Source organism: Helicoverpa zea, chromosome 3, assembly GCF_022581195.2.
Source record: "Helicoverpa zea isolate HzStark_Cry1AcR chromosome 3, ilHelZeax1.1, whole genome shotgun sequence".
Classification (NCBI taxonomy): domain Eukaryota; kingdom Metazoa; phylum Arthropoda; class Insecta; order Lepidoptera; family Noctuidae; genus Helicoverpa; species Helicoverpa zea.
The window spans coordinates 6,668,041-6,691,742 of NC_061454.1; the positions used below are offsets into that span (position 1 = coordinate 6,668,041).

Genomic DNA, 23,702 nt, shown 5'->3' on the forward strand with positions numbered 1-23,702 from the left:
ATAAACATACGTTAACGCCTGATAAAAGTACATTTTCCCCAATTTTTCTGTGCAGGCAGACATTCATGTATGTATAGCATTGTGGATGAGAAATGTATATCTACCTTGAATTCAGGACCTCGGTTTCGACCCTTTATTTGTAGCGAACAAATAGTTTCACAATTGAATTTGTTTGATACCCTTCAAGGACCTTCGTCAAATACCTACAAAACATGGAAGAGAAAAAGGTAAAATACACTTATCCATCTAGTTTTCTCTGCCATTTTAAATGAAGACGTTTTGCGTTGCGAGGACCTAGGTCGAGTGCCAGGCCTAGGAAGCATTAGAGTACCTAATGATTCACACAACTTGCTAGGGATGTGGGTAAAGTACCCAATCAGCACCAATCATAGGTACTGCAATGCACTTAATAAAAAGGATATTTTATAAGTATGTATGTATCTACTAGATCGAGAGTCAGCGAGTGCTAGTGCTAGACAAAATTTCAGCTTTTATAAAATAACGAAGATCTGGCAGTCGCTGGCTCAAGGAGTATCAAGTTAAACAGGCTATTCAATTAAAATTTTACTTCGAATATTTTTACAATTTGATTTTTTATTTCACATAACTGTACTGAATTCGCATAATTTCCGAATATTTATAAAGTTCCATGTGTAAATATTTCACTCAGGCACAAGGCAGATTAAGGACAGGTTACAGAGCATCTTTATTTATTTATTTATTTGGCGGGTTATCTATTTAGTATCCTATAAGCCGCCGACGAAGGTACTCAAAAACCTATTACTGGTTAAATACTGAGGCAAAGGTAAAAACTAAATGATCCTTAACTAAATCAGCCTCTATATTTTTCGCAAAAATCAGTTGCCAGTTTGACAGAAATCTGCACAAACGAAGATAAATAAAGCACACAATAGGCCTCGTTATTGAATAAAACCCCTTGCTATTATTTTGTACAATAATTCCTGATATTATAGGAACCAAAGTCCCTACTATACTTAGTGTAGGGACTTTATAAGTTCATTGACTTAATAAATACACAAGCCGACCCTACATAAAGAATAATGCAACAGGGTACAGTAAATATCTTTCATGTACCTAAGTATTCTCCGATGAGCCAATTGTTTACTTTCTGCAATAACTTATTAGCTATCTTACGTTGTTTACGCTATGCAGTTATCGTCGCAAGCCTTGCAACGGCAGAGTTGTTGTAAATGACAACAAACAATTATATTGATACTCTTATCTATAAACTGATTTACTACCAACACAAATGTTAAATACTGGATTCCTAGAAGTCATGTTACATGAAGCAAACCGTCTAATATAAAGAAAGTAAGTGTTAGATATTAAATGTGAGCGTAAATAAGCAAAAACATACAATACGACCATTGTTAAATATTTTTAAAGAACTCATTATGTCAGAAGTCGAATGAAAATGGTCGTATTAATATGGCTATGAATTACCTAACTTAACTGTGGATTCTACAAAATTACCTGTACATGTTATTTGTGCGTTTTGCTCGACAAACTAAAAATATCATAAAAAATAGACAGGGATAAATTACAATCATCTAGATATACAGACTCATTTAATATATTGCTCTATATTATAGGTATATGTATATTGATGATACATGTTTACCGGCCATAAAAACAAAGAATGATTTAATAATATATATGGTAATGATTGAACAACTAAAGTACATAACAACACGTGTAGAACGGAACTGATCTTCTGAATATTAAAATCAAGCATAACAAAGAGACCGCTGCTATGGCAGTTTCATTAGCAATTGCACAGACGTTCGAGACTCTCGGGGCGGCATTAGTAACGTGCCGTGCTAATCGAATATATATCAAAGCTATAAAGTTCATCGACTACATTATAAAACGGGCAAATGCGGACTCTCCCAGCTGAGGGCCACAGGCCCAAGGGTTCTGTGAGTAGGTTCGTTATAAAAGGCTTGTAATTATATTAGAAAGTACCTGTTTTTCTAAGAGCCGGTCAAGCGAGAGTTCGACTCAGCCAACAAGAAATCTCTGTAGAATTATCCAAATTTCTGTATCCTTATCCAAAACTACTGAACTGATTTGAAAAATTATTTTACAGTGTTGAAGCTAGTATCATATATTTTATCTGGGTACGGAAAGAAGTTCCCCCCATAATTCAAAAACCATTCCTTTTTCCCATTCACAATTAAAAGAACGACCTAAAACTTAGAAACTAAACGTCAATCGTCAGAACTTATGTAGGTATATCAATCACCACTGAAGAATCTCTACCTCATCCTCCGAGCCATTTTCCCAACTATGTTGGGGTCGGCTTCCAGTCTAAACGGATGTAGCTGAGTAGGTACCAGTGCTTTACAAGGAGCGACTGCCCTATCTGACCCCCTCAACACAGTTACCCGGGCAACCCAATACCCTTTGGTTAGTTAGACTGGTGTCAGACTTACTGGCTTCTGACTACCCGTAACGACTACCAAGGATGTTCAATGACAGCCGGGACCTACAGTTTAACGTGCCATCCGAAATACAGTCATTGGTGTCTAAGATATACTTAGAGAGTACATACAAACTTAGAAAAAGTTGCATGGGTACTTGCCTGACCTGGAATCGAAACCGCGCCCTCATACTCGAGAGGTTGGTTCTTTGCCCACTAGGCCACCGCGACTTTTCACCTAAAGAATCTCTACCTACTATATACTTAACATTTTAAAAGCGTAAGTTCTCTATTCTGTCTCTCCGATTTTGAAGATAAAGCTTCTGACAATTCTATCTAATAAGTCATCAGGATTCTTAAGTTCCTAAATCTTCTCAATCCTAAAAATGAAGTAATACACGTAACTGTTTCTTACAGAGTGAACAAAACATCACATTTACATTCTTTCGAATGAACGAGCGAATGAATGACGCAGTTATAAAAATGTTAATTTTGTCACCAGCCCAAAAGGGGATCTTAAGTTTCGTTTTACAATTAGTAATAGCTTTTTTTGTGACAGTAGGTAAGTATTTTATTTGATCCAGTTAGGTAGTTCAGTTATATAATAAAACGTTTTATATGATTCTAGCGCCCCACGGTTTCACCCGCGTCCGGTGTAAGTTCTTTCACGTTCTCGGACGAAATATGGAATATGTTACTCTGGGGTAGTTCAACTTTCCAACAGTCATATTCTTTTCAAATCGTTTATTATATAAGTATAGATAGACTGCTTCATAATATAAAAACCTCAAACATGAAAAAAACTTACTTGTATTATATACTCATATTCATTTAAATCCTGGTAATTTCTTTTCTGGTTACTTTTATATGCTAACTTGATTACGGGAAAGGTCCTATTATTTTTGGGGACGCAAAAAAAAAAATACTTTTTATAAAATTGTATTTCTTCATTTATTTATAAAAATCAGATCAGACAGGCATTTACTTAATAATACACAAACTTAATACTAATTATGAGTAAAGCTTCGTATATTTGTGTGAAGCGTAAAGTATTGTTGGGGGACTAGTGTTTTGAATACGTCGTGTGGCGATCAATGACAGCCGCAGCTTTTCACCACCATGTTCTTATATTTACGAAGGATGACGTTGGAGTCATCTGTGTAGTACAGCACTGATATCGGCGACAACTTGATCGGCGCACACGATGGTTTTGGCACCTGAAATAAGTAAAATGATTGCTATTAATAATTTGTGCGGTAGCCCCGTTAGTAGCAACCGTACTTCTAACACTCATTTTAAACGAAAAAAGAACTCTGCTTAGTCGAGTATACTTTTTTTACCATTTGTTGGGCCATGGAATGTCAAAACCCCAATTGCGATACTTAATTTTGTAGCCAATGATTCAGAAGTTAACTCAAAACAAATATTGATATAGGTATACCTATATATCGTCAAGTTTACGAATAGCTCTCACCTTAGTTGGATTAAGTAGATGTACAAGTGTTTGCACTATGGCATGGTTTGTGGCGTTCTTGTGCGCATTCAGAGGGAAATTGCATTCGCCACTGCAATAAAACGCTCCATACCCATCTGGAGCTATGATCCAATCCTGTAACATATCCAATACTTACATACGACTTATAAGAACTTTTAAATATGAAATACTGAAAATCATAATTATGAATCATTGAACTATGATTTCTTATCCTATGATGAATGTATGTTCCATATTGCAAAAACTGATGCAATTATTTAAAAAATCTACCAATATTTTCTACAAATAAGAAAATCAGATGATAAAAAAGTACCTCAATACAAAAACAAGTGAAAACTGACCTGCCATTCCAAATCCTTAAAACTAACGTAAAGAGTTTGTATCTCACAGCTTCTCGTCGTCCAGTGCGACGTATCTGAAACGGCCATAAAACATTAGGATATAGGTGTAAATATATTATCTTTATAGATATTTCTCAATTATATTTTTAAACATATGAGTAACAATAGTCCAGCGCTAGTCACTCATGATAAGACGGATAACGGAACCAAATGTACGCATCATTCGCATCAGATTAGTTTGATATAGGTACCTATTCCTAATATTAGTCATCCGTTCCGCGTAACTGTAGGAGCTTGTTATCAATGGTCACGTAGCGAAGATGACGTGAGGAAAATTAACGGGAAAACTAGGATTTCGTAAATTCATAAAGATTCATGAAACTACGGAATTAATACCTGTTATTTTATCTATTTCATGTTCTTGCTCATAAATCAAGTTTCGCTCGCAAGATCGCCGAACACTAGACCAGACTCCGATCATCAAAGCTACAGCAAGGCTTTATTCAAGTAGTTAACTAGGATAATATTTTCATCTTTTACCATGTCGCGTATGTGGGCACGGCAATGCCCCGCCAAGATGAGCCAAGCAAAGCGCAAGGACAATACATTTTCCCAAAGCACTTCGTTGTATTTCCTACATAAATCTATTCTCCGAAATCAACTAAAATAAGTACAGGACTTTAACTGTTATAAATAAACTGCCTCATCATTTAAAAACATCGCCATCGGGACACAAAAATTAAAATGGGATAGGTATCGTAAAGTTTTGTAACTTGTAAGCGACTTAAGAGAAGATCGTAAACGGCTAATGTGATTTAAACAGAATTAAAACTAACCTGTGAGTGGATTCCTGAGATAGTTCTCAGAATATCCGTGTGAGCGCCAGCGCCTCGCTTCTCGTTTTCGCCTCGCGCCTGCGTCTGCGCCCCCGAGCTTGGGACCGTTCTTGAAAAATGCCACTAAAAATGGCTGCTTCCCCTCTACAATAACCCCTCTAGGTTCTTCCAAACCTATCTCTTCAGGCTTCACGTGGCGTTCTAGAAATAATTTAATAATTTCTTTAATATTCTATATATTTTAATAAATAATCGACGAAGTTGATCATAAAAACTAAAACAAGCTTTATACAAATCCAATGATAACATTCTGAATGAGTTCTTACTTATTTTATAAATGTTCACTTACTTGAGTTAACAGACTTTAATTAAAAACAATCAGAGATTTAGTTTCTCGCCACAACAACGATTTCAAAGTCGTGGGCTTCTCGATGGGCTTAGCAATTTGTTTGTTCTCTTGTTAATCTGAACCTACATCAACATTTTCTTAGATACGTACTCACTGTCTAATTATAGCGAATTAATTTTGATATTACCGATCCAATTGCTCAAATACTTATACACCATGTGTTATTCAAGGGGGTTTTCGAAAAATTATGTTACTTACATATTTTGGGAAAAAGTCGTGGTGGCCTAGTAGGCAAAGAACCAACCTCTCGAGTATGAGGGCGCGGGTTCGATTCCAAGGTTTGTATGTACTTTCTAAGTGACACTAATGACTGTGTTTCGCATGGCACGTTAAACTGTAGGTCCCGGCTGTCATTGAACATCCTTGGCAGTCGTTACGGGTAGTCAGAAGCCAGTTAGTCTGACAGCAGTCTAACCAAGGGGCATTAGGTTGCCCGGATAACTGGGTTGAGGGGTTGAGATAGGGCAGTCGCTCCTTGTAAGGCACTGGTACTCAGCTACATCCGGTTACACTGGAAGCCGACCCCAACATAGTTTGGGAAAAAGGCTCGGAGGAAGAGGATATTTAGGGAAAAAAGTGGCTTTATCAATTACTAAGTCAAAATATTACCAGGCTGTGAGTGAGGATGTAGCGTAATAAAAAATCCTCTGTTATCAGCGGGTGAAGAGAGCCACACCCCCAGTGCGCTCGTGACGTTCAATTCCAACCAGCCCTCTGCGCCTGCGCTTGTGTTTACCGCCGCTACTTTCTCCATTTGCAAGCTCCTGGAAGCCAAAACAAAAAGGTTTTTTATAGATGCGGATGAGGTTACAAGCTACACAAAACTTTATAGCATCTTGGCGCCGCCACACCGCTTCTTCATTTCTTAAAATTTTAAACAGGTTTTAGAATTTTAACAAAAGGTGTATTCAAAATTAAAGGAAGCCTTTTAAGCAATGTGGTTATGCAGGGCCAATAACAATAGATCTAAAGTACAGTAAAAATACACTTCTGGCAAAACTACGGTTGGGAACATAATTTCTGAGATAAGAAGATTTCCATATGTATTTTTCCATAGGTACCTAAAATTAAGCCCCGTATTCGTGGTAAACATGAGCTCGGCAACATTGTTCATGAGCAAAAATAATGTTGGTGGAAGCGAGTACTTTCCCTATTATTATTTACCCTGCAACACGCAGTATTGTCAGCAACATATTGCCAGCAACTCAGCAACATGTTGATGCAACTTTGTTTATAAACGGAAGTTTACCACGAATACGGGGTTTCAGACTTACCCCATATTGTCGACACTAATGACTCTGTGTGCGACCACAGTATAGAGTGCAGTGGGGTCTTCTGTATGCGTAGGCGCCTGGTGCAGACGCAGCTCAGCCGTCATCAGCGCGGACGCATCTCCCGGGGCGCCGGTCACCTCGAACCAGACGTGTCGCCCGTGACCGTGGCGAAGTGCACCCAGGTGATGTCCTGGAATTATATAATGAAGAATTGTTATCGGTACTTGGTACAATTTAAATATGTAGGTTCCCTTGTAGAACTTAAATTGCACTATAATGAATTCGACCCATACGACATAGTTGGGAAAAGGCTGTGGAGATGATGATATAATGACCGTACTCTTAGGTGTAATGAGCATTGAGATATTAGGTATACTTTGTACCACGTAATTTTTTACGGAACTATCCATGCCCGATCACAAAACTACCTAACATACCTGTCTACTTAATTATGGACTAGACATTTTGTCATGCGCATGTCGCATGTCTTAGTAGTAAGTAGCTTAATTTAGGAAATTTAAAATATAAAATAATTAGGGCAATTTGATTGTTTTTGAACGTAATTATTAGGTCCGCTGCTACGAGGCGCTACGGCTGGCTACGAAATATGATAACAACAGATAAAACTATGTTAAACAACTTGCGGAAATTAAAAATTTAGAGCTTTTTTTATTTATCTCCGAATCTAGATAATTAGACTAGATAGTATTGAACTATACATAGGTAGATTTAACATTCATACAGTGAAAACAGAAAAAGTATAAAGAGATAAATCAGGTCCTTTCGCAAATCGATAAGTCATAGGTACTTGCAAGTATTTATTAATAGGCTGCAATTTCCTTTTTTGTAAATTGTCATTAAGAAGTGTGCATGTGGCATATGGAATCAAAAGGTAAAAATATAATTATATGCATCCACACCTAAACTGACGTAACGACATAAAAATATATTTTTCTATAAGATAATTACTATTTAAAAAGGATTGTGAACAGGTGTTCCAATATTCCGGTTGTAATTTGACTCCAACTACAGGTGTATGTAATAAATAAGAAATATTAACTTTATTAACGTTAGCAGCATTATGTATAATGCATAAGCCATTATGAAATTATGATTATTCATGAGATTTAAACAAATACAATCACATGAACATCGAAGAATCTGGTGGCGTCGTAGAAAATATCGGCATAATATTATTAGAACTGTCTTCAATAATATTATGAGTATTTCCATTGGAGGTAGGAACGCAGTAAGAAGAATTTTCACCGACTTATAGTTTACTAACTGTGCGGTTATTTTTTAGTGAAATGGCTTAATGGTACAACTCACTCTAGTAATAGTAGGCAAGTCAACTGCTCGCGTGGAAATACCAATAGTATCATATATTTACAATTGTGTAATTACTGTATTGCACCCGTCAATGATTTCGAGAAAGATTAACAAGGATACAGTTGTAACAAAATATAAGGACATTTAGACAAAAACTATTAATGCGTGAATATAGAGTAATAAAATAAGGAGGAAACTTTTTTAATTTATACCCTAAATGCTCTGACACTATTGAACCGATTTAATTTTTTTTTCACTGATGGAAAGCTACATTATTCGGTACAGGATGTTCTCCCCGGATGCCAGTGAAACCGCGGGAAATAAATACTACTCTATAATTAGATGAATGCAAAAAACAAAGCTACTGCAAAGATCTAGCTAAATTGTATTTACATAATGAGTAGATAAACTTATGTAACTTAAAACAATATTGTTTATGTACGAGCCATTCATTATTTTCCTTGAATAGATAGCACTGCATTGCATTCCAGAAAGAACCGGTAGCCAGCAGACACGTATATTATGTTACAATTTACAATATTATATTCTCACATCAATCTTCGTGTTATCTCATGAAAATTAACATTTCCCATATTATTGAAAGTTAAAAACAATAAATCGTCTTTAACGGTTCATTAAACTTTTTTTTATGTATTAAATAAATATTACACATATCATTTAAATACATCTATTTATTTCGCTTAGCTGTGTCTCTAAACCCTGTAAGTAACTAGTACGTACCTACATACCGATATTGCGACTTTCTGAAAATTATGATTAGGTAAACGAGCCTAAAAACTGCTTGAATTTCCATAAATGTACCTAAGTAAGTAGATAAATACCCATATTTTCACGAGTTATTTGTAAAATGAATAAACAACGTAGTTTTGTGTTCCAGAGCCGACGCCGATCAAATCACACTCCAGACAATTAAATTGTCAATACCACAGTACCAAGAATGTTTAAAAAATTGATGACTCAACAATTTTGTCTACTAATCTTTTACCTGAACCTCCAGGTAGTTTGTATGGAATGTTCTTGTATCCTTCTCTAAAACAAAAGGTTTACGGAGGACATAAAAGGGCCAACATTCACAGCATGTGTCATTAAGTTAAAACAATTTATTTCACCGGCACTGTCTCGTTAAGCGATTAAACGAATCATTAGTTATTTGATGGCTGCGTATCCTCTGCACTCAAGAGAACGAAACTATGTTCAACAGGAGAAAATTATAATTCTAAGTCATAAGTAACACCTAAATTAAAAACAACTTTCGTGAGAAAAATAGGCACATAAGTAGGTAAACACAACGGGATTTTAATTATACATCGTATTCCAACACGACAGCTAAAATATGCTCCATTATCATCCAGTACAAATGAAGTTGAGCAAATATCAAAAAACGACTAAATATTAGCTAATTAAACTCACTCTTGCTCTGAAAGGTCATGATGAGGTCGCTCTCGTCGATGGCATGTTGCTCATCACCACTGAGAGCCATCTCGGAGCTGCGAGTAGGACGGGCCTGCTCGTGTTCCTCAGCCAGTTGCTTGTATACGTCCAACAAGAAACTAGGCGCCGAACGGTCCAGTGGAGGCGCTCCAGCTCGCCGTGGTCGCTCTCCGAGACCTAAAAGCTCCAGGATTTCATGTTCAACAACCATCCGTTCGTGTCGTGTCATCGAGTGATGAATAACAGTCTGATCAACGCCATTATCGATGTACAATCCAGAGAGAGTGGCCTCAATGGCAACAGTAAACAAAATGAAACACGCGCACAAACATGCCGTCTTCTGGCCAGCCATGTTCGCTGTCGGAGCGCTCACTCGACTGGCGAGAACTGAGCGTAGAGGCGCGCGGCGAGCCCAGCCGGTGAACCTGCCCACTCAAGGTAGGCCGCCGCCGCCGGCGCCGCACTTGCCACATTCCTCCCCGCCTTCGCCTTACACACATCGTCCGTTTTAATAACGTAAACACTAAACATTGAGCCGGACACGTCCAGCCAGCCTGACTGCATATATAAGTTCATACTCCGCACCGAAGTACGATGCAAACAAGAACACGTCACTCGCTAAGGTATTATACAACGATTTGCATAGATATGATAATACCTCTTAGGAAAACGACTTGAACCTTAAAGTGACCCACAAGAACTAAGTAGTGTCTAACATTTTCCGTGGTTTCAAAAAGTGGGTCCTACGGAAAATAGCTGAGAATTTCTGAAGATGCCTTTTTTACCACGCTGTATAAACGGGTTATGTTTTATTAGATTGTTCGTCATCACATTCGCAGGCGGGTAGGTGTAACAATTTGACCACCATCATAATAAGGGCATGATTTTTCTAGTTGATCTATATTTGTTTGGTGCACTAATTCCTTCGTAACAGCTTAACCTACTCAATTAAAAGGGTGGTGTGCCACATTCCATCACAGATCTATTTTTAATTTAAAGTTTTCCTGTTGTTTAGTAAATTTGTAGTTATCCTTAGGACTACCTGCTTACGTAGGTTTGCTTATTTAGGTAACTGCTATCAGACAAATTACAGAATACTACTTATGGTATTATGAAATTTATACCTCTATAAAAAATACCTACTAATTAATAGATACTTAAACATCTTTGTCTTGATAGACAATAAGTATCTTGCAACATTACCTACAATACCTACTTATTCCACATGGAATTGGCCCAATTAAGTATTATTGAATAAAGGACACCTCATAGCTATTTGGCTGCTGTACCCAGTAGTTGCCTCTGTGATGAAATGAGTAAACAGATATGCATAGGTACTTACTTAACAAAAATATTCCGTAAATTTCGGTGGCATTTGCAACATGCCACCGGGGCCAAGCCTGTGTGCGGCACACACAGGTGATAGTGAAAAATTGGCGCTCTTATCTGCCTTGCCGTTGCGGCAGGAAAGGGGTATAATAGCAATGGTTATAACGCCATAAATAAAGTGCCTATAAAAACAATGACCAAAAGCCTAGGCGCTCCCACTGGATTTCCGCATCGCTGTCACCGGAACCGTGGTCTTTAATGCAGCAAGAGTGCAGATCGCATAGCACGATACGCCAGTATTAATGACATTATCCGTCGTGCGGTTGTCACCGCCGGAGTGCCAGCCGTTTTAGAACCCAAAGACTTAGCACGTTACGATGGCAAGAGACCAGACGGGATGTCCATAATGCCTTGGAAGATGAGAAGGTCTTTGGTGTCGGACGCAACCTACGTCGACACCCTTACACCTTCCCACCTTCCCAGTAGGTACGGCAAGCTGAGTCGGTGCAGCTGCTGCAGCCGGGGAAAACCTCAAACGGCGCAAATATGTAAATAGGCAATTATGTGCGTTTGGGGTTGAAACCGTGGGACCCTGGGGCCCAAGTGTGCACAGGCTCTTTCGAGAAATCAGCAAGCGTTGAGTGGAGTCCATTCGTGACCAAAAGGCTGGCCTATACTTCTCCTTAATGTTCATCATTTACATTAATGATATCTGTAGCTGTTTTAAGAATTGTAACTTTCTGTTATATGCTGATGACCTAAAGATATTTAAAAAAATTACATCCATCAATGACTGCTACCTTCTTCAAGATGATCTTAATAGGTTATCTAACTACTGTACTGAAAATAAGCTAGAATTAAGCATCACAAAATGTAAACATGTACCTTTCACCAAAACCAAACAAACTATCAACTATAATTATAATCTTTGTGGTGAACTACTTCAAAAGGAAACTCAAATTTGTGACCTGGGGGTGTTTTAGACAGCAAACTCCACCTTAATTTACACATCGAAAAAATTATAGCCAAAGCCTTTCAAATATAAAATCTTGTTATGAGGTCCTCTACGAATTTCAAACGACCAGCCACATATCTACATCTTTTCAACTTTTTGATACGGCCACAAGTAGAGTATGCGTGTATGATATGGGACCCGTATTACGCAAAATACGACCAAGCATTGGAAAGAATTCAGCGCAAGTTTCTGAAAGCTGTACAGTTTAAGTGTCGGTTGGGGCGTCTGCCGTATGATGAGTCACTGCAGAAATTTAAATTATTAACGCTACACTCCAGGCGTCTCTTACTTCAAGCCATGATGCTCCGTGGACTGATACATAACAGGTTTGATTGCCCTGAACTTGTAAATAATTTGTGTTATGTCGTGCCTCGAACAGTAATAAGACGAGGAATACGCGCTTACCCGGTCTTTGCTACGACTACCTGTCGTACAAATGCGGGTGAGCGGGCGCCTCTACATAGATTAGTTAAGTTGTATAACCAACATTTTGTAAATATAGATATTTTTGCTCTATCTCATACTGTATTTAAAAAAGAATTAGTTAACACACTCGCACCATATAAATTAGTATAAAGTTTGTTCATCCATACTTGTATGCATGTCCTAATCCGACTGTAATATGTGGACACGTCGTTGACTGTATGTTAACCTAATTTTATTGTAAACCTAGATATAAGAAACAATGTACAGTTGTTTGTTTTTCCCTAACATAATAAAATAAAATAAAAATAAAAATACTTCGGTCAAATAATATGCATTGCCATTCAGCGTGACAATGCAGCCAGCCTTTTGGACACGATCCCCGCTGACAACGATGCGGATGAGTTTTTTGGTACATAATTTTTATTTCCTTTTTTAATTTTGGAAATATGTAGATTAGGTAGGATAATGAAGTTTGTTACTAGAATAGTTTTTAATTTTAATTGTAAAAATAATTAAAATACTTTTTAAATGGTAAAAAAATATAAAAATAACATTTGATTTTCAACAATAATTTTCAAAATTGTATAAAAAAATATATTACATGATCAGTTATTTTGATAAAAATTAACGTAAAGATTCGAATAACACATTTAAGAATTAAAATTCCAGCAGCGTCAGAGAAATATTTGAAACCAGCTTCTGCCAGCGACTTCGTCCGCGTTAGATTTGGACTTTGTGGAAAGAGAGGCTATCGAGAGTTAAACGTGTTATTGTGAGCCAACCATAAAAGATAGACATATACTGTCATGGTATATTTTTTACATAATTTCCGTCATACATTGTTTCTGTGTAGCTCTTACCATTAAGGCTGCACACGCGACAGAAGTATAAAAAATGGAGTAATTTCTCCCGTTTCCCCAACATTTACCTTCACTGCTCTGCTCCTATTGATCGTAGCGTGATGAAAAAGTACGAAGAATCATTGTACCAAGTTTCGTTGAAATCCGTCAAGTAGTTTTCGACAGACAGACAAAAAATTTACTGATTGTATTTTTGGCATCAGTATCGATCACTAATCACCCCCTAATAGTCATTTTGGAAATACATATATTAAATGTACAGAATTGACCTCTCTACAGATTTATTATAAGTATAGATTGCCTAACTAATATCCTAAAATGTAATTCTCGGTAAATAGTAGTTCGCCAACTTAATTTTACTCATTTAGATTTTTCTATTTTCTATCCTGTCATTCACGCCGTAATGAGTAATCAATAGACGCGTCTTTTATTGAAATTGATACGTTCAGTCTAAATTTAAGACCAATGTGTGGATGTCTAACTAACATAAACACATACATAATACCCATGGGCTGATAAAGATATTACCCACCCCTGCACTGCGCGTAGTCGGGAAAAAAATAGGCGCTTCATAGGTTTCGCCTAGACGCTTCGGGGGCTCGGCTCCGGCCTGCGTAAGCAAATGTCTTTAGGCTGAAACTCTTCATCTAAAGACCATTAATTTATTGGTATTAAATTGCGAAAGTAAAATGAAAGAGAAAGATTAGCTTAAGAATTGTTTTTATTATGGAACTTATTTTAATACTTACTTACTAATACTTATTACATAAATCTTATAAAAGTACTTATTTCGTAGAAAGTTACAAAAACAAAAAGAAGTACAATAATTATAATTGCAACACATTTTGCTTTATGACCTATATGTATTTAACATACAAAAGTTGTTGTGTTGTTTTTACAACAAATAAAACCAGTCAAAAGTTCTAGAAAGTTATTTAAATTATAAAAAGGATGTCTATGATTTGGATACAATATTGGACAAGTTCTATGATATTCTGCATAGCAGCAATGCAACATCAGCACGCTTAGTATTCACATTGAAACATACTGTAGCACTAACCACATCAACCAGGATTTCTCCATATGTGCTTGGTAAGCTTAGCCCCATGTAATGTTAATTAGACGCAATGTAATTTAAAATAATAAAAAAAACAAAATATTTTCACACCTAGCTAGCCAATTAAAATACCTCAAAATGAACAGCTATGATTAACACGTGTACTGTAATCATCTGAATAAAATTAATATTGTACAAATTGACATTGTAATTGGCTGACACTACTTTACATACTTTTCCATGAATTTCTTATGGAATTCTGATCTTAAAGAATCATTTATGAATGTGTTGCCTTTCTTCTCAGGCTCTGATCGGGCACAGTTTTTAAACACTACATCATCATCCCATCGCCTTTTCACCTGTAATGATAAAATTATTAATTAATTTAATTTTCTTTTTTTGTCATTAAAGTCTCAAAGTAGGTTGCATAGGTGAACATGAACTATGCCAACCTTAAGACAATAAAAATCCCTAACCTTTAAATCATTTTTTTGTCCTGCTGATGAATAATTCAGTAAGGGATTTCCAGACAGAATATTCTCCATACGAATTCTTTCTTCCTCCTGCTTTCTTTCAGCCTCCTAAAAAATAAATATTATGATAAATTAGTAAACAATAAACTGACTTATATTACATAAAACTGCCTTATTAAAAAAAGATTATTATCATAAACATCGAGGCTTTTGGCAAATCTGCAGTATTATCAGTATGTAGGTGTATGAAGGGCATACCTTTTTCGCTTGTTCAATAGCTCTTTCCTTTTTAATTTTATTCAACTCTGCTAGCAATGCTGCAGTGTCATCATCAGAGTCGTCCGAGTCTGACGAGTCTCCTTCCAATGGATCGTCAGCATCCAAGCTGGCTGCGGGCACCTGGTCAATTTTAGGTCTCTTAGTTAGAGGTTCAGTAGTTCTTCTTGTGCTCGAGCTTTTGCCTTCCTTTTCCCTATCGTCTAACTCTTTACGGAAATCCCTTGAACGTAATTCATCAGTGGTGCCCTGTCCTTGTTCCCTGGGAGAAATGAATGCTTTGTTAATTAAAAATACTTAATAGAACAACTAACTACTTAATAAATTATTATCAGGTATTACAATTTTATTGATTTTTTAAGTCTTAATATCAGAGTGTCAAAACAATTGACAGTTAATGGTCATAGGTTCATTCTTAACAGTAGGATTTATGAAACAAAATAGCGAACTCCAAAATCAGTCTGTTAAAGTTGAATATAACAAATACCTGTATTTGAGCTTAGTGTGTCCTGGTAGATCTCGACTGGAGTATTGACGAGATATTGCGCTCAGGTCTTTTTCACCACGACCCGTCCCTCCCCTCGCTGGGTCGAAAGTAGGCCTTGCTGCTGTTGTCATATTTGCGGATTAATCTAAAACCAAAACACATTTAGCTTAAGAAAACAATCATGTTATTAAAATGCTAAATTTAAAGATTAATGAAAGTTTATGCGTCTCGATAACGAGAAGGCAACATGCTAGGTATTGTAATGCATCAAGCAACCGAATAACATACATAACTTAACATAACTTTACATCGTACCTTCGAAACTTAAATTGGTCAATTACTGCAAAAGTGAGAGAATTGCAAAATTGATCACAATATTCACTCACAAACTCCAAGAATCACAATATTCCTCAAAATGGAATGAAAATATTAAGACGAATCACGGACGGGACAGGAAAATAAGAAATTATAATTTGACAGTGACAGTTTTTTTAGTTTGACAACATTACAGGAACGAAGGACTTATGGAACCAGCATAAAGTAAATAACCAGGAACCACCTCCATGCCACCTCCGCTCGCTCCGACGCGAACCAACATCCTTGACAACGATCGATTTCTCAAAAAAACATTTAAAAAATCCTGAACTACAGAGACTGTTTACAGTGCGTGCTGAATTTCAATCTAATGTGAGGTTTCTGAGAACAAAAAATATAGTTTCCTAGAAAACGATAAATGGCATTGTTGCTTACGACGCGACGTTTCTGGGCTTATGCAAATGCTAACACCAAAAAAAAAATGCCAAGTCTTTGGGACATTCGTCTTATGAACATAGACATAATATAGTAAACAGGACTGCGCACCTCCCAAAAAACGAGGCCGAGTGAAACAGTTAGTACCGAGGCCGTCTGTCCCTTTCTAATAGGGTGACTATGAGATTAAGCTATGTGAGACAAATCCGAATTTGCTGAGATTATTAAACACAGATTGGCATTGAAATTTTAACTTACGCAGTTTGTGACCTTAAAATAGGCTTTTAATAATTAGCGGGAATTAGCAGTATAAAAGCAGGAAGATTCGAAGTGAAGACTGTTTTTTTTGTATTTTTGCTTCACATATAGACTGCTGAGCCATTTATGTCGCCTTTCTTCATGTTTTGGGAAGCTATAACAATAGTACAACAGTTTTAAAATCCATCACCCATATTTTGACTCATTACAAGAATTCATGGGCACCCTAGTTGTTTGATTTACGAAAATGTTATTATTAGCTAACCTATGGAACGATATATTGCAAACACCATAGGATTCACTTCTACAAATAAACGCAACACTTTTTCACCATTTTAATAGTTTAAATTGATTTAGTACAAAAAATATATACAAAATTTTAAATGCTGATTACGCGTATATTACGCGCCAAGAATGTTCAGGGTTACCGCTAGAAAATAAAAAAAGCAAAATAAAAAATTATGTTATTTATGTTTTAAGAATAAATACAAATAAATTAATGCGATTGTTATTAATTTGTTAACTTACAATTGTTAAAATAAGATAAAAATATAAGTGATTCAGTGATTTTATGTATTAGTTTTAAGTTGTATATATATATATAAGTTTATTTTATTTTATTTTCAATTAATGTAAATATATTGTGAATAAATAAACTGTAAATAGTGATTCAATTGTTTTTTTGGGAAGACAAAACTGTTGATCACAACATTTTTTTATGCTGGCAAGGTGTTAGAAAGAGACAAACGGCCTCCGTTCTAACTATCCCTCTCGGCTCGGATTTGCCTCTGTGTATTATGCAACCAATTTAGTACCTCATTGCGTTGGAATAGAGTTTATTTTCGTATTTTCGTAAATATATATTTTGACCGTGCGAAATCTTGTTTAGTATATTACATGTATGCTTATGAATCTGACTGACTTTTTTTTACTTTCTATTTTTTAAATACACGTACATGCAGCAGCTAGGACAAGAAATAATAATAAAAAAAAACCTTCATTCGTTCAAGAAAAATATTTATCTGCAGTGGTAACACCACGTGCGATTTTGCTTCTGCTTGTCCAATGCCTAGCGCCAGGACAAGAAATAAAATAACAATTATCCCCAAAAGAATTGTGTATTTGTGCCGTGCTCCTTAAAATAATTGATATCTATCAAAAATACAAGGTAGGTGTATTAACATAACCATAATTGATCAAATTATTATTGTTAAACTGAAACCAACCTCTCGACGAGGCGCGTCAAACAAACCATATTGAGAGACGCCATTTTGTACCTCTCATGTGCTCATTTTAAATTTTCCTTCATCACTTTCACTCAAGTTACATAAATAAGGTATATATGTACCGCTGTAATTTGTAACCTGGATAGCGGCGTAAATTACTAGTTTAAAAGTAAGAATACGACCGATTGGTTAAATCATTGAAGTCCATCTCGGTTTTGTATCTTTTCCCGGCAAAGCCTGATAAAATTCAAGTAACTTGAAGCTTTTGCACTAGATGAATGTTCTAGAATATTCAGTAAGGCCAGCAATTGTTACAGTACAAGCTAACTGCTTCAGTTTTTACTTTTTACAAAATATTATAAATGGTCCACAAATTATTTTCGGAACTGCTGTAGCTACTACTGTTTTTACCGATTACTTATTGCTCATAGGAGCAAAGAAATTATATCGATAATAATGAAGCACTAGACATACATGAAGACAACTCCGGTTCCTTTTACATAATAACAGGCAATTTTCTGTGTCAACAGTTAATTTCTAGGAAACAAGGTTTCGCATCACAATTTGGATAATACAACAGACCACAACATGCATATGTCTTAGACAGTCGAAAACTTAGGGATTCTAGGCCTAACTAATACATGAGATTCAGTCATTATTGTACTTACATAAAATATCGTTAGACCAACCACTTGGTTATTAGACGTTTCCACCCGCGGCCCGCGGGAACTTCGAACTACTACTATACCAGGATTAAATATGGTCTAAGTTAGGTACCTGGGAAGAGTGAAGTTTTTCAAATGAAGAATTTTTGAGTACGCTCAATAGTTTCCTTACCTTTACGGTACAAACAATCAAATCCTTTCTCTTTATGTATTAGTATAGATTATAAAAAGATTTTATTGAATTTTTCTTACTTTAATTTCAGCATGGCAGAAGATTTAGATGTGGAAGCGATGTTGGAGGCGCCTTATAATAAATCGGTAAGTTTACATTTTTATTGTTCATCCTATCTTGTTAGTCAATTAAACAGCTCATGTCAATATCTAGGTGACTTCTTATTAAACGTTCAGTAACAATTAATGAAATCCTTTTACTGACATTGTTGAGTTTCTAATGTAAATTTAAATCTCCAATACACTGCAGAAAACTTTAGCAAATTGATTGTTCCCAGTACCTAATCATTTGATTTATAAAATATTGTGTAATATTACTCACCAATTTTACTTCAATTTATAATGATGTGTAAATACCATGTTACATGCTATTCATTTTTCTTATAATGTGTATGAAGTTATATAATGTAAAAAAGTTGTATTGTAAAAACAAGCAAGTATAAGTCACTTTAGGCTTGTCTCTGTTTAAAGATGTTATAAACTATATTTTTGGGAGATTTAAATCTCTGTAGTTCAGAACTAGTTAATTACATCTTTGAACAGCATCTGGTAAGAATAATAAAGCAAAATTACATTTGAGAATCATTTCTTGTATTTATAGAACTTTGTGGTAATAGTCGAGCATACTTCACCGACCTGAACAGACAGAGAGGTATCCACTACTATACTTACCTAATTTTTTATTATTTGCAAATTCAACACATCCTAACATTTTGAATTGAATCACTTTAAATTACAATGTCAAAAATAAGATATCCATAGAGCGTAATTTTTAAAAAAGACCATGAGCTGATGGGTCGTAAATCTTTTGCAGAAGTATCCCTGTGTGATGTTAGCGCTGTGTGCATCCTTTGTCAGTGGTTTTAAGAACGGTAAGTGTAGAAAGGGCAGCGAGACTACCATGACATGGATGAACATTGGCTGGTTAATATACCAGCTGTCAACAGTAGCCTAGGCAAAGTAAAAACCATCAGCATTTGTGTTGTTTCATCAGTGACATTTTAACCAAAATGCCATTGTTGAAATACTGCAAATGTTCTCCATGTTGATGTTATGAAATAACTAATGCAATTTTTATTTATTCACTCGGCGTGTGTTGCTGTGGCGCTGCTTCTACCTTGTGCTTTGTGTGACAGGATAACACTTCCTCTTCAAAGCATCGATCGGACAAGTATTCTGATAAGCACAAAGACAGAGAACGCGACGGGAGCCGAAGGTAAGACAACATTATTTTGTACAGTAGATATTGATAGATTTCAATTTTTAGCTGTTCTAGAAAATAATTTGCTGTTCAATATGACTCTGTAGTCGATTAGGACCTTACTTATACTATTCTTAGCACAAGTATCATAATAAATTGTTGATGAAAATTGTATTTTGACAAAATGTAATTACTGCTATTACAGAGAACCCAAAGTTTTGTAAACATATCTAAATAAATGTTATGTACATTTTAAAATCGTCACTTAGATAATACATAATTATTAGCTGTATTTTTTTTTTATATCATTCTTATCATAGTACATTTTTTATTTCTAGACGTAGCCGATCACGAGACAGGAGAAGATCAAAAGATCGAGACGTACGTCGGTCTAAAGATAGAGATGACAGAAAAGACAAGGATCGTGAAAGGGACAAAGACCGGAAGGAACGGGATCGGGACCGCGACCGTGATCGTGATCGCGGTGGTGAGCGGGAACGTGATCGTGATCGTGGCGACCGCGACCGTGACCGTGGCGATCGCGACCGGGAGCGCGATCGCGGAGAGCGCGAGCGGGATCGGGACAAGGATAACAACAAAGATAAGGATCGAACTCATAATAGGGATAAAGATCGGGATAAGGACAAAGAACGTGAGCGCGACAAAGATAAACGAAGGAGTAGGGATAAAGAACGTAGTCGGGAACGTGATCGAAGCAGTCGCGATCGCACCTCCAACAGCAAAAGAGAAAAGACTATTGAAAGAGACCCCGCCAAAGAATACCGATCAAAGTCTAGAGGTCTCGAGCCTAAGTTAGATGACTTGCCTCCAGAAGAAAGGGATCTTCGCACTGTTTTTTGTATGCAATTGTCACAGAGGATTCGAGCTAAAGATCTTGAAGAATTTTTCTCATCAGTAGGCAAAGTGAGGGATGTAAGGTTAATCACTTGCAACAAAACCAGAAGATTTAAAGGCATAGCTTATATCGAATTCAAGGACGCAGAATCAGTACCTTTGGTAAGCAAATCTTAATGAAGTACAGGTTCTTTTTTTATTTAATTAACTATTTGCTTATTAAAATCATTTTATTTACAGGCCCTTGGTTTGACTGGACAAAAATTGCTTGGAGTTCCTATCATAGTGCAACATACACAAGCAGAAAAGAACAGGGTAGGCAATACATTGCCGAATTTAGCACCAAAGACCAGTAACGGACCGACAAGATTATATGTTGGTTCATTGCATTTTAACATTACAGAAGACATGCTCCGCGGCATATTCGAACCTTTCGGAAAAATTGATCATATTCAACTTATGACTGACCCTGAAACAGGCAAAAGCAAAGGTTATGGATTTCTTACGGTAAGTTTAGTCTTAAACTAGTCCATTCCAATAAGCTTGATAGTTCAGAAGATTATTTAATTATTAAATTCTCAACATTAACCTTACAGTTCCATCATGCTGCTGATGCGAAAAAAGCTATGGAACAATTAAATGGTTTTGAATTAGCTGGACGACCTATGAAAGTCGGTAATGTGACGGAACGGACTGACGGCGGTTCAAGTACTAGATTCGATGCAGATGAGTTGGACCGTGCTGGTATTGACCTAGGTGCAACAGGACGCTTACAGCTAATGTTCAAACTCGCAGAAGGCACTGGATTACAGGTATAAACTAGATCATTTCATGTTATTTAAGCTGTTTCCCATGGTTTCACCCGCGTCTCAGGGGAGCTCTCTCTCCGAACCTGGAGAAAACTCATATAGCCGACAATATAGTGAGAAAAGAAATATTTTTGTCCTTTTAACTTACAATTAAGGTCACATATGTGCATTATTATAACTATATTTTCAAATAATAGTTAAAAAGGGTATTATAATTCACTTTAATTTCAGATACCTCCTGCTGCAGCATCAGTGTTGATGGGCGCGGGTTCCGCAATGGTAACTCCGCAACCACAAGTGGCGCCACCAATAGCTACCCAATGTTTTATGCTCAATAACATGTTTGATCCGGCCTCGTAAGTGTCTCCTATTATATTTGTAGATACATATTTGTCATTTCAAGATCTTGTGGAGAGTGATAATAAATATGACTTTTTTTTCAGAGAAACAAATCCAACCTGGGATATTGAAATTAGGGATGATGTTATCAGTGAATGTAATAAGCATGGTGGCGTGTTGCATGTGTATGTAGACAAAGCATCTCCACAAGGAAATGTGTACTGTAAATGTCCAACGATAGCGACAGCAGTTGCTTCGGTGAACACGCTGCACGGGCGGTGGTTCGCAGGCCGTGTCATTACAGCCGCGTACGTGCCGCTTGTCAACTACCACTCTCTATTTCCTGATGCTATGACAGCACTTACCCTGTTGTTGCCGTCCCGACAACGATAAACTACAGCAATAAGCATTTATTTTAATTTTGGTCGTGAGTGTATACTGATTATAATATCTAGTGATGACCTAATTCTATGCTAGATAATAAAGTTATTATTATTATATAAAGATTTAATGAGTTTAATTTATTTACTGCATTTTAAAAAAGTCAAAAAAAGTCAAAAAAGTCAAATCATTTATTTCATTTAGGCTTTCACAAGCACTTATGAACGTCAAAAAATATAAATAAAGTTGATTCTAGTTGCCCATTCCAAAAGTAGCTTCCTATGGAGAAGAACGGGCAAGAAACTCCATGGTTACTCTTTTTAAAAATAATAGGTATTACAGCTTGTATGTATTGATACATACTATAATAACATGCGAAGATCATGTAGAATCACAATAGACAAAGAATATGAGAATAAATAATAATAAAAAAGATTAAAATGCTACATGGTGTTCACATTTACAAATCAGTTTATATTTTTGTACAAAGTTACAAACAAACAATCAAAAGAATAACACAATCTTACTAGCGGGTGTAATTTTAAATTCGCTAAAATTTGATACTGTCAGTGCGTCCTATGGAGCAGGACCAGCATGTTTCCAAGCATTTTTATCTTGAATATAATCTTCTAATTTATAATATGCGTTTTTACAAAGTGTGGCTTTTATATGAGCTTTAAACCGCATGTCATTACTATTAGTTACTAGCTTCCGCCAATAGTTTCGCCCGTTTCCTGAGATAACTACTACCCGCACACAGATGAAAAGTACCTAGCCTATTATGTTACTCTGATGTATAAGCTACATATTATATTATGTTTCGATCAAAATCCGTTCAGTCTCTTGCGCATGCAGAAGTACGTGCAAAGTGAAGCAAAGACATTACACTATCTCAATTAGAACGTTTTCCGTACCGCGTCCCCCTTGAACTACTGCCCGTACCGGGATAAAATATATCCTGTTATTCGGGAAGAGTAGCTTTCCAAACAGTGAAAAAAATTTCAAATCTGTTCAGTAGTTTCGCAGCCTTTAGGGTGGTACCTACAAACAAAAAATCGTTTCCTCATTATTAGTATATATTTATTAGAAAAGAACCTACTCCAGCTTCGCACGGGTGCCTTTTTCATTTACTCGGTAATTAGGTACATATTCCGGATGGTGAAAAAAAAAGCAAAGCAATCTGTCCAGATTAGACCTGCTAGCTTTGGTTTGATGAAGAAAGTGAGCTATGCCTGTCAAATTAATGTTCAATAGGTACTCCTAATGGCGCATTACGAAACAGAGTAACAGTGATTATTAACAATTACTCATATACTTACGAGGGGTGATCCAAAAGTAATGATAAGAGGGTATTTCTAGACTTCATAAAAATCCAAAAAATTTGTTTAGTTTCTTTATATGCCTACTAGTTCAGGATAAATAAATCATATAAATAGGTCATCATTCCTTGGAGATACAATCATTTGAATAGCGACGGTCGACAAT

The 23,702-nt window shown here is 36.2% G+C and overlaps 3 protein-coding genes across 3 annotated transcripts; 1 reads left to right on the plus strand and 2 right to left on the minus strand.

The window, feature by feature from the left end:
• Positions 1-3,369: 3,369 nt before the first annotated feature.
• On the minus strand, positions 3,370-10,264 carry LOC124646178 (protein 60A). Its single transcript, XM_047186263.1, has 7 exons — positions 9,559-10,264; positions 6,799-6,988; positions 6,134-6,288; positions 5,116-5,316; positions 4,280-4,353; positions 3,918-4,052; positions 3,370-3,660 (listed from the first exon to the last, which is right to left on the minus strand). Exons 1-7 carry the CDS (start codon positions 9,929-9,931, stop codon positions 3,535-3,537), a joined length of 1,254 nt encoding a protein of 417 aa, XP_047042219.1. The 5' UTR covers positions 9,932-10,264; the 3' UTR covers positions 3,370-3,534.
• Positions 10,265-13,912: 3,648 nt separating this feature from the next.
• LOC124646239 (protein CWC15 homolog) lies at positions 13,913-15,980 on the minus strand. Its single transcript, XM_047186349.1, has 5 exons — positions 15,818-15,980; positions 15,503-15,647; positions 14,998-15,277; positions 14,743-14,847; positions 13,913-14,625 (listed from the first exon to the last, which is right to left on the minus strand). The coding sequence occupies exons 2-5, from the start codon at positions 15,631-15,633 to the stop codon at positions 14,488-14,490; spliced, it is 654 nt and encodes a 217-aa protein (XP_047042305.1). The 5' UTR covers positions 15,634-15,647; positions 15,818-15,980; the 3' UTR covers positions 13,913-14,487.
• A 1,544-nt stretch (positions 15,981-17,524) lies between these two features.
• LOC124645965 (RNA-binding protein 39) lies at positions 17,525-22,342 on the plus strand. Its single transcript, XM_047185960.1, has 8 exons — positions 17,525-17,678; positions 18,665-18,719; positions 19,769-19,848; positions 20,172-20,850; positions 20,929-21,195; positions 21,285-21,500; positions 21,729-21,853; positions 21,941-22,342. Exons 2-8 carry the CDS (start codon positions 18,666-18,668, stop codon positions 22,227-22,229), a joined length of 1,710 nt encoding a protein of 569 aa, XP_047041916.1. The 5' UTR covers positions 17,525-17,678; position 18,665; the 3' UTR covers positions 22,230-22,342.
• Positions 22,343-23,702: the final 1,360 nt, after the last annotated feature.

Coding starts and splice junctions, on each gene's coding strand:
- LOC124646239 (XM_047186349.1), bottom strand. CDS start 15,633: ATGACAACAGCAGCAAGGCCTACTTTCGACCCAGCGAGGGGAGGGACG. Junction 14,848..14,997: donor CTATTGAACAAGCGAAAAAG/GTATGCCCTTCA, acceptor TTTATTTTTTAG/GAGGCTGAAAGAAAGCAGGA. Junction 14,626..14,742: donor GACAAAAAAATGATTTAAAG/GTTAGGGATTTT, acceptor TTATCATTACAG/GTGAAAAGGCGATGGGATGA.
- LOC124646178 (XM_047186263.1), bottom strand. CDS start 9,931: ATGGCTGGCCAGAAGACGGCATGTTTGTGCGCGTGTTTCATTTTGTTT. Junction 4,053..4,279: donor TTAAGGATTTGGAATGGCAG/GTCAGTTTTCAC, acceptor GATATGTTACAG/GATTGGATCATAGCTCCAGA. Junction 3,661..3,917: donor ATCTACTTAATCCAACTAAG/GTGAGAGCTATT, acceptor TACTTATTTCAG/GTGCCAAAACCATCGTGTGC.
- LOC124645965 (XM_047185960.1), top strand. CDS start 18,666: ATGGCAGAAGATTTAGATGTGGAAGCGATGTTGGAGGCGCCTTATAAT. Junction 19,849..20,171: donor GAACGCGACGGGAGCCGAAG/GTAAGACAACAT, acceptor TTTTATTTCTAG/ACGTAGCCGATCACGAGACA. Junction 21,501..21,728: donor CAGAAGGCACTGGATTACAG/GTATAAACTAGA, acceptor CTTTAATTTCAG/ATACCTCCTGCTGCAGCATC.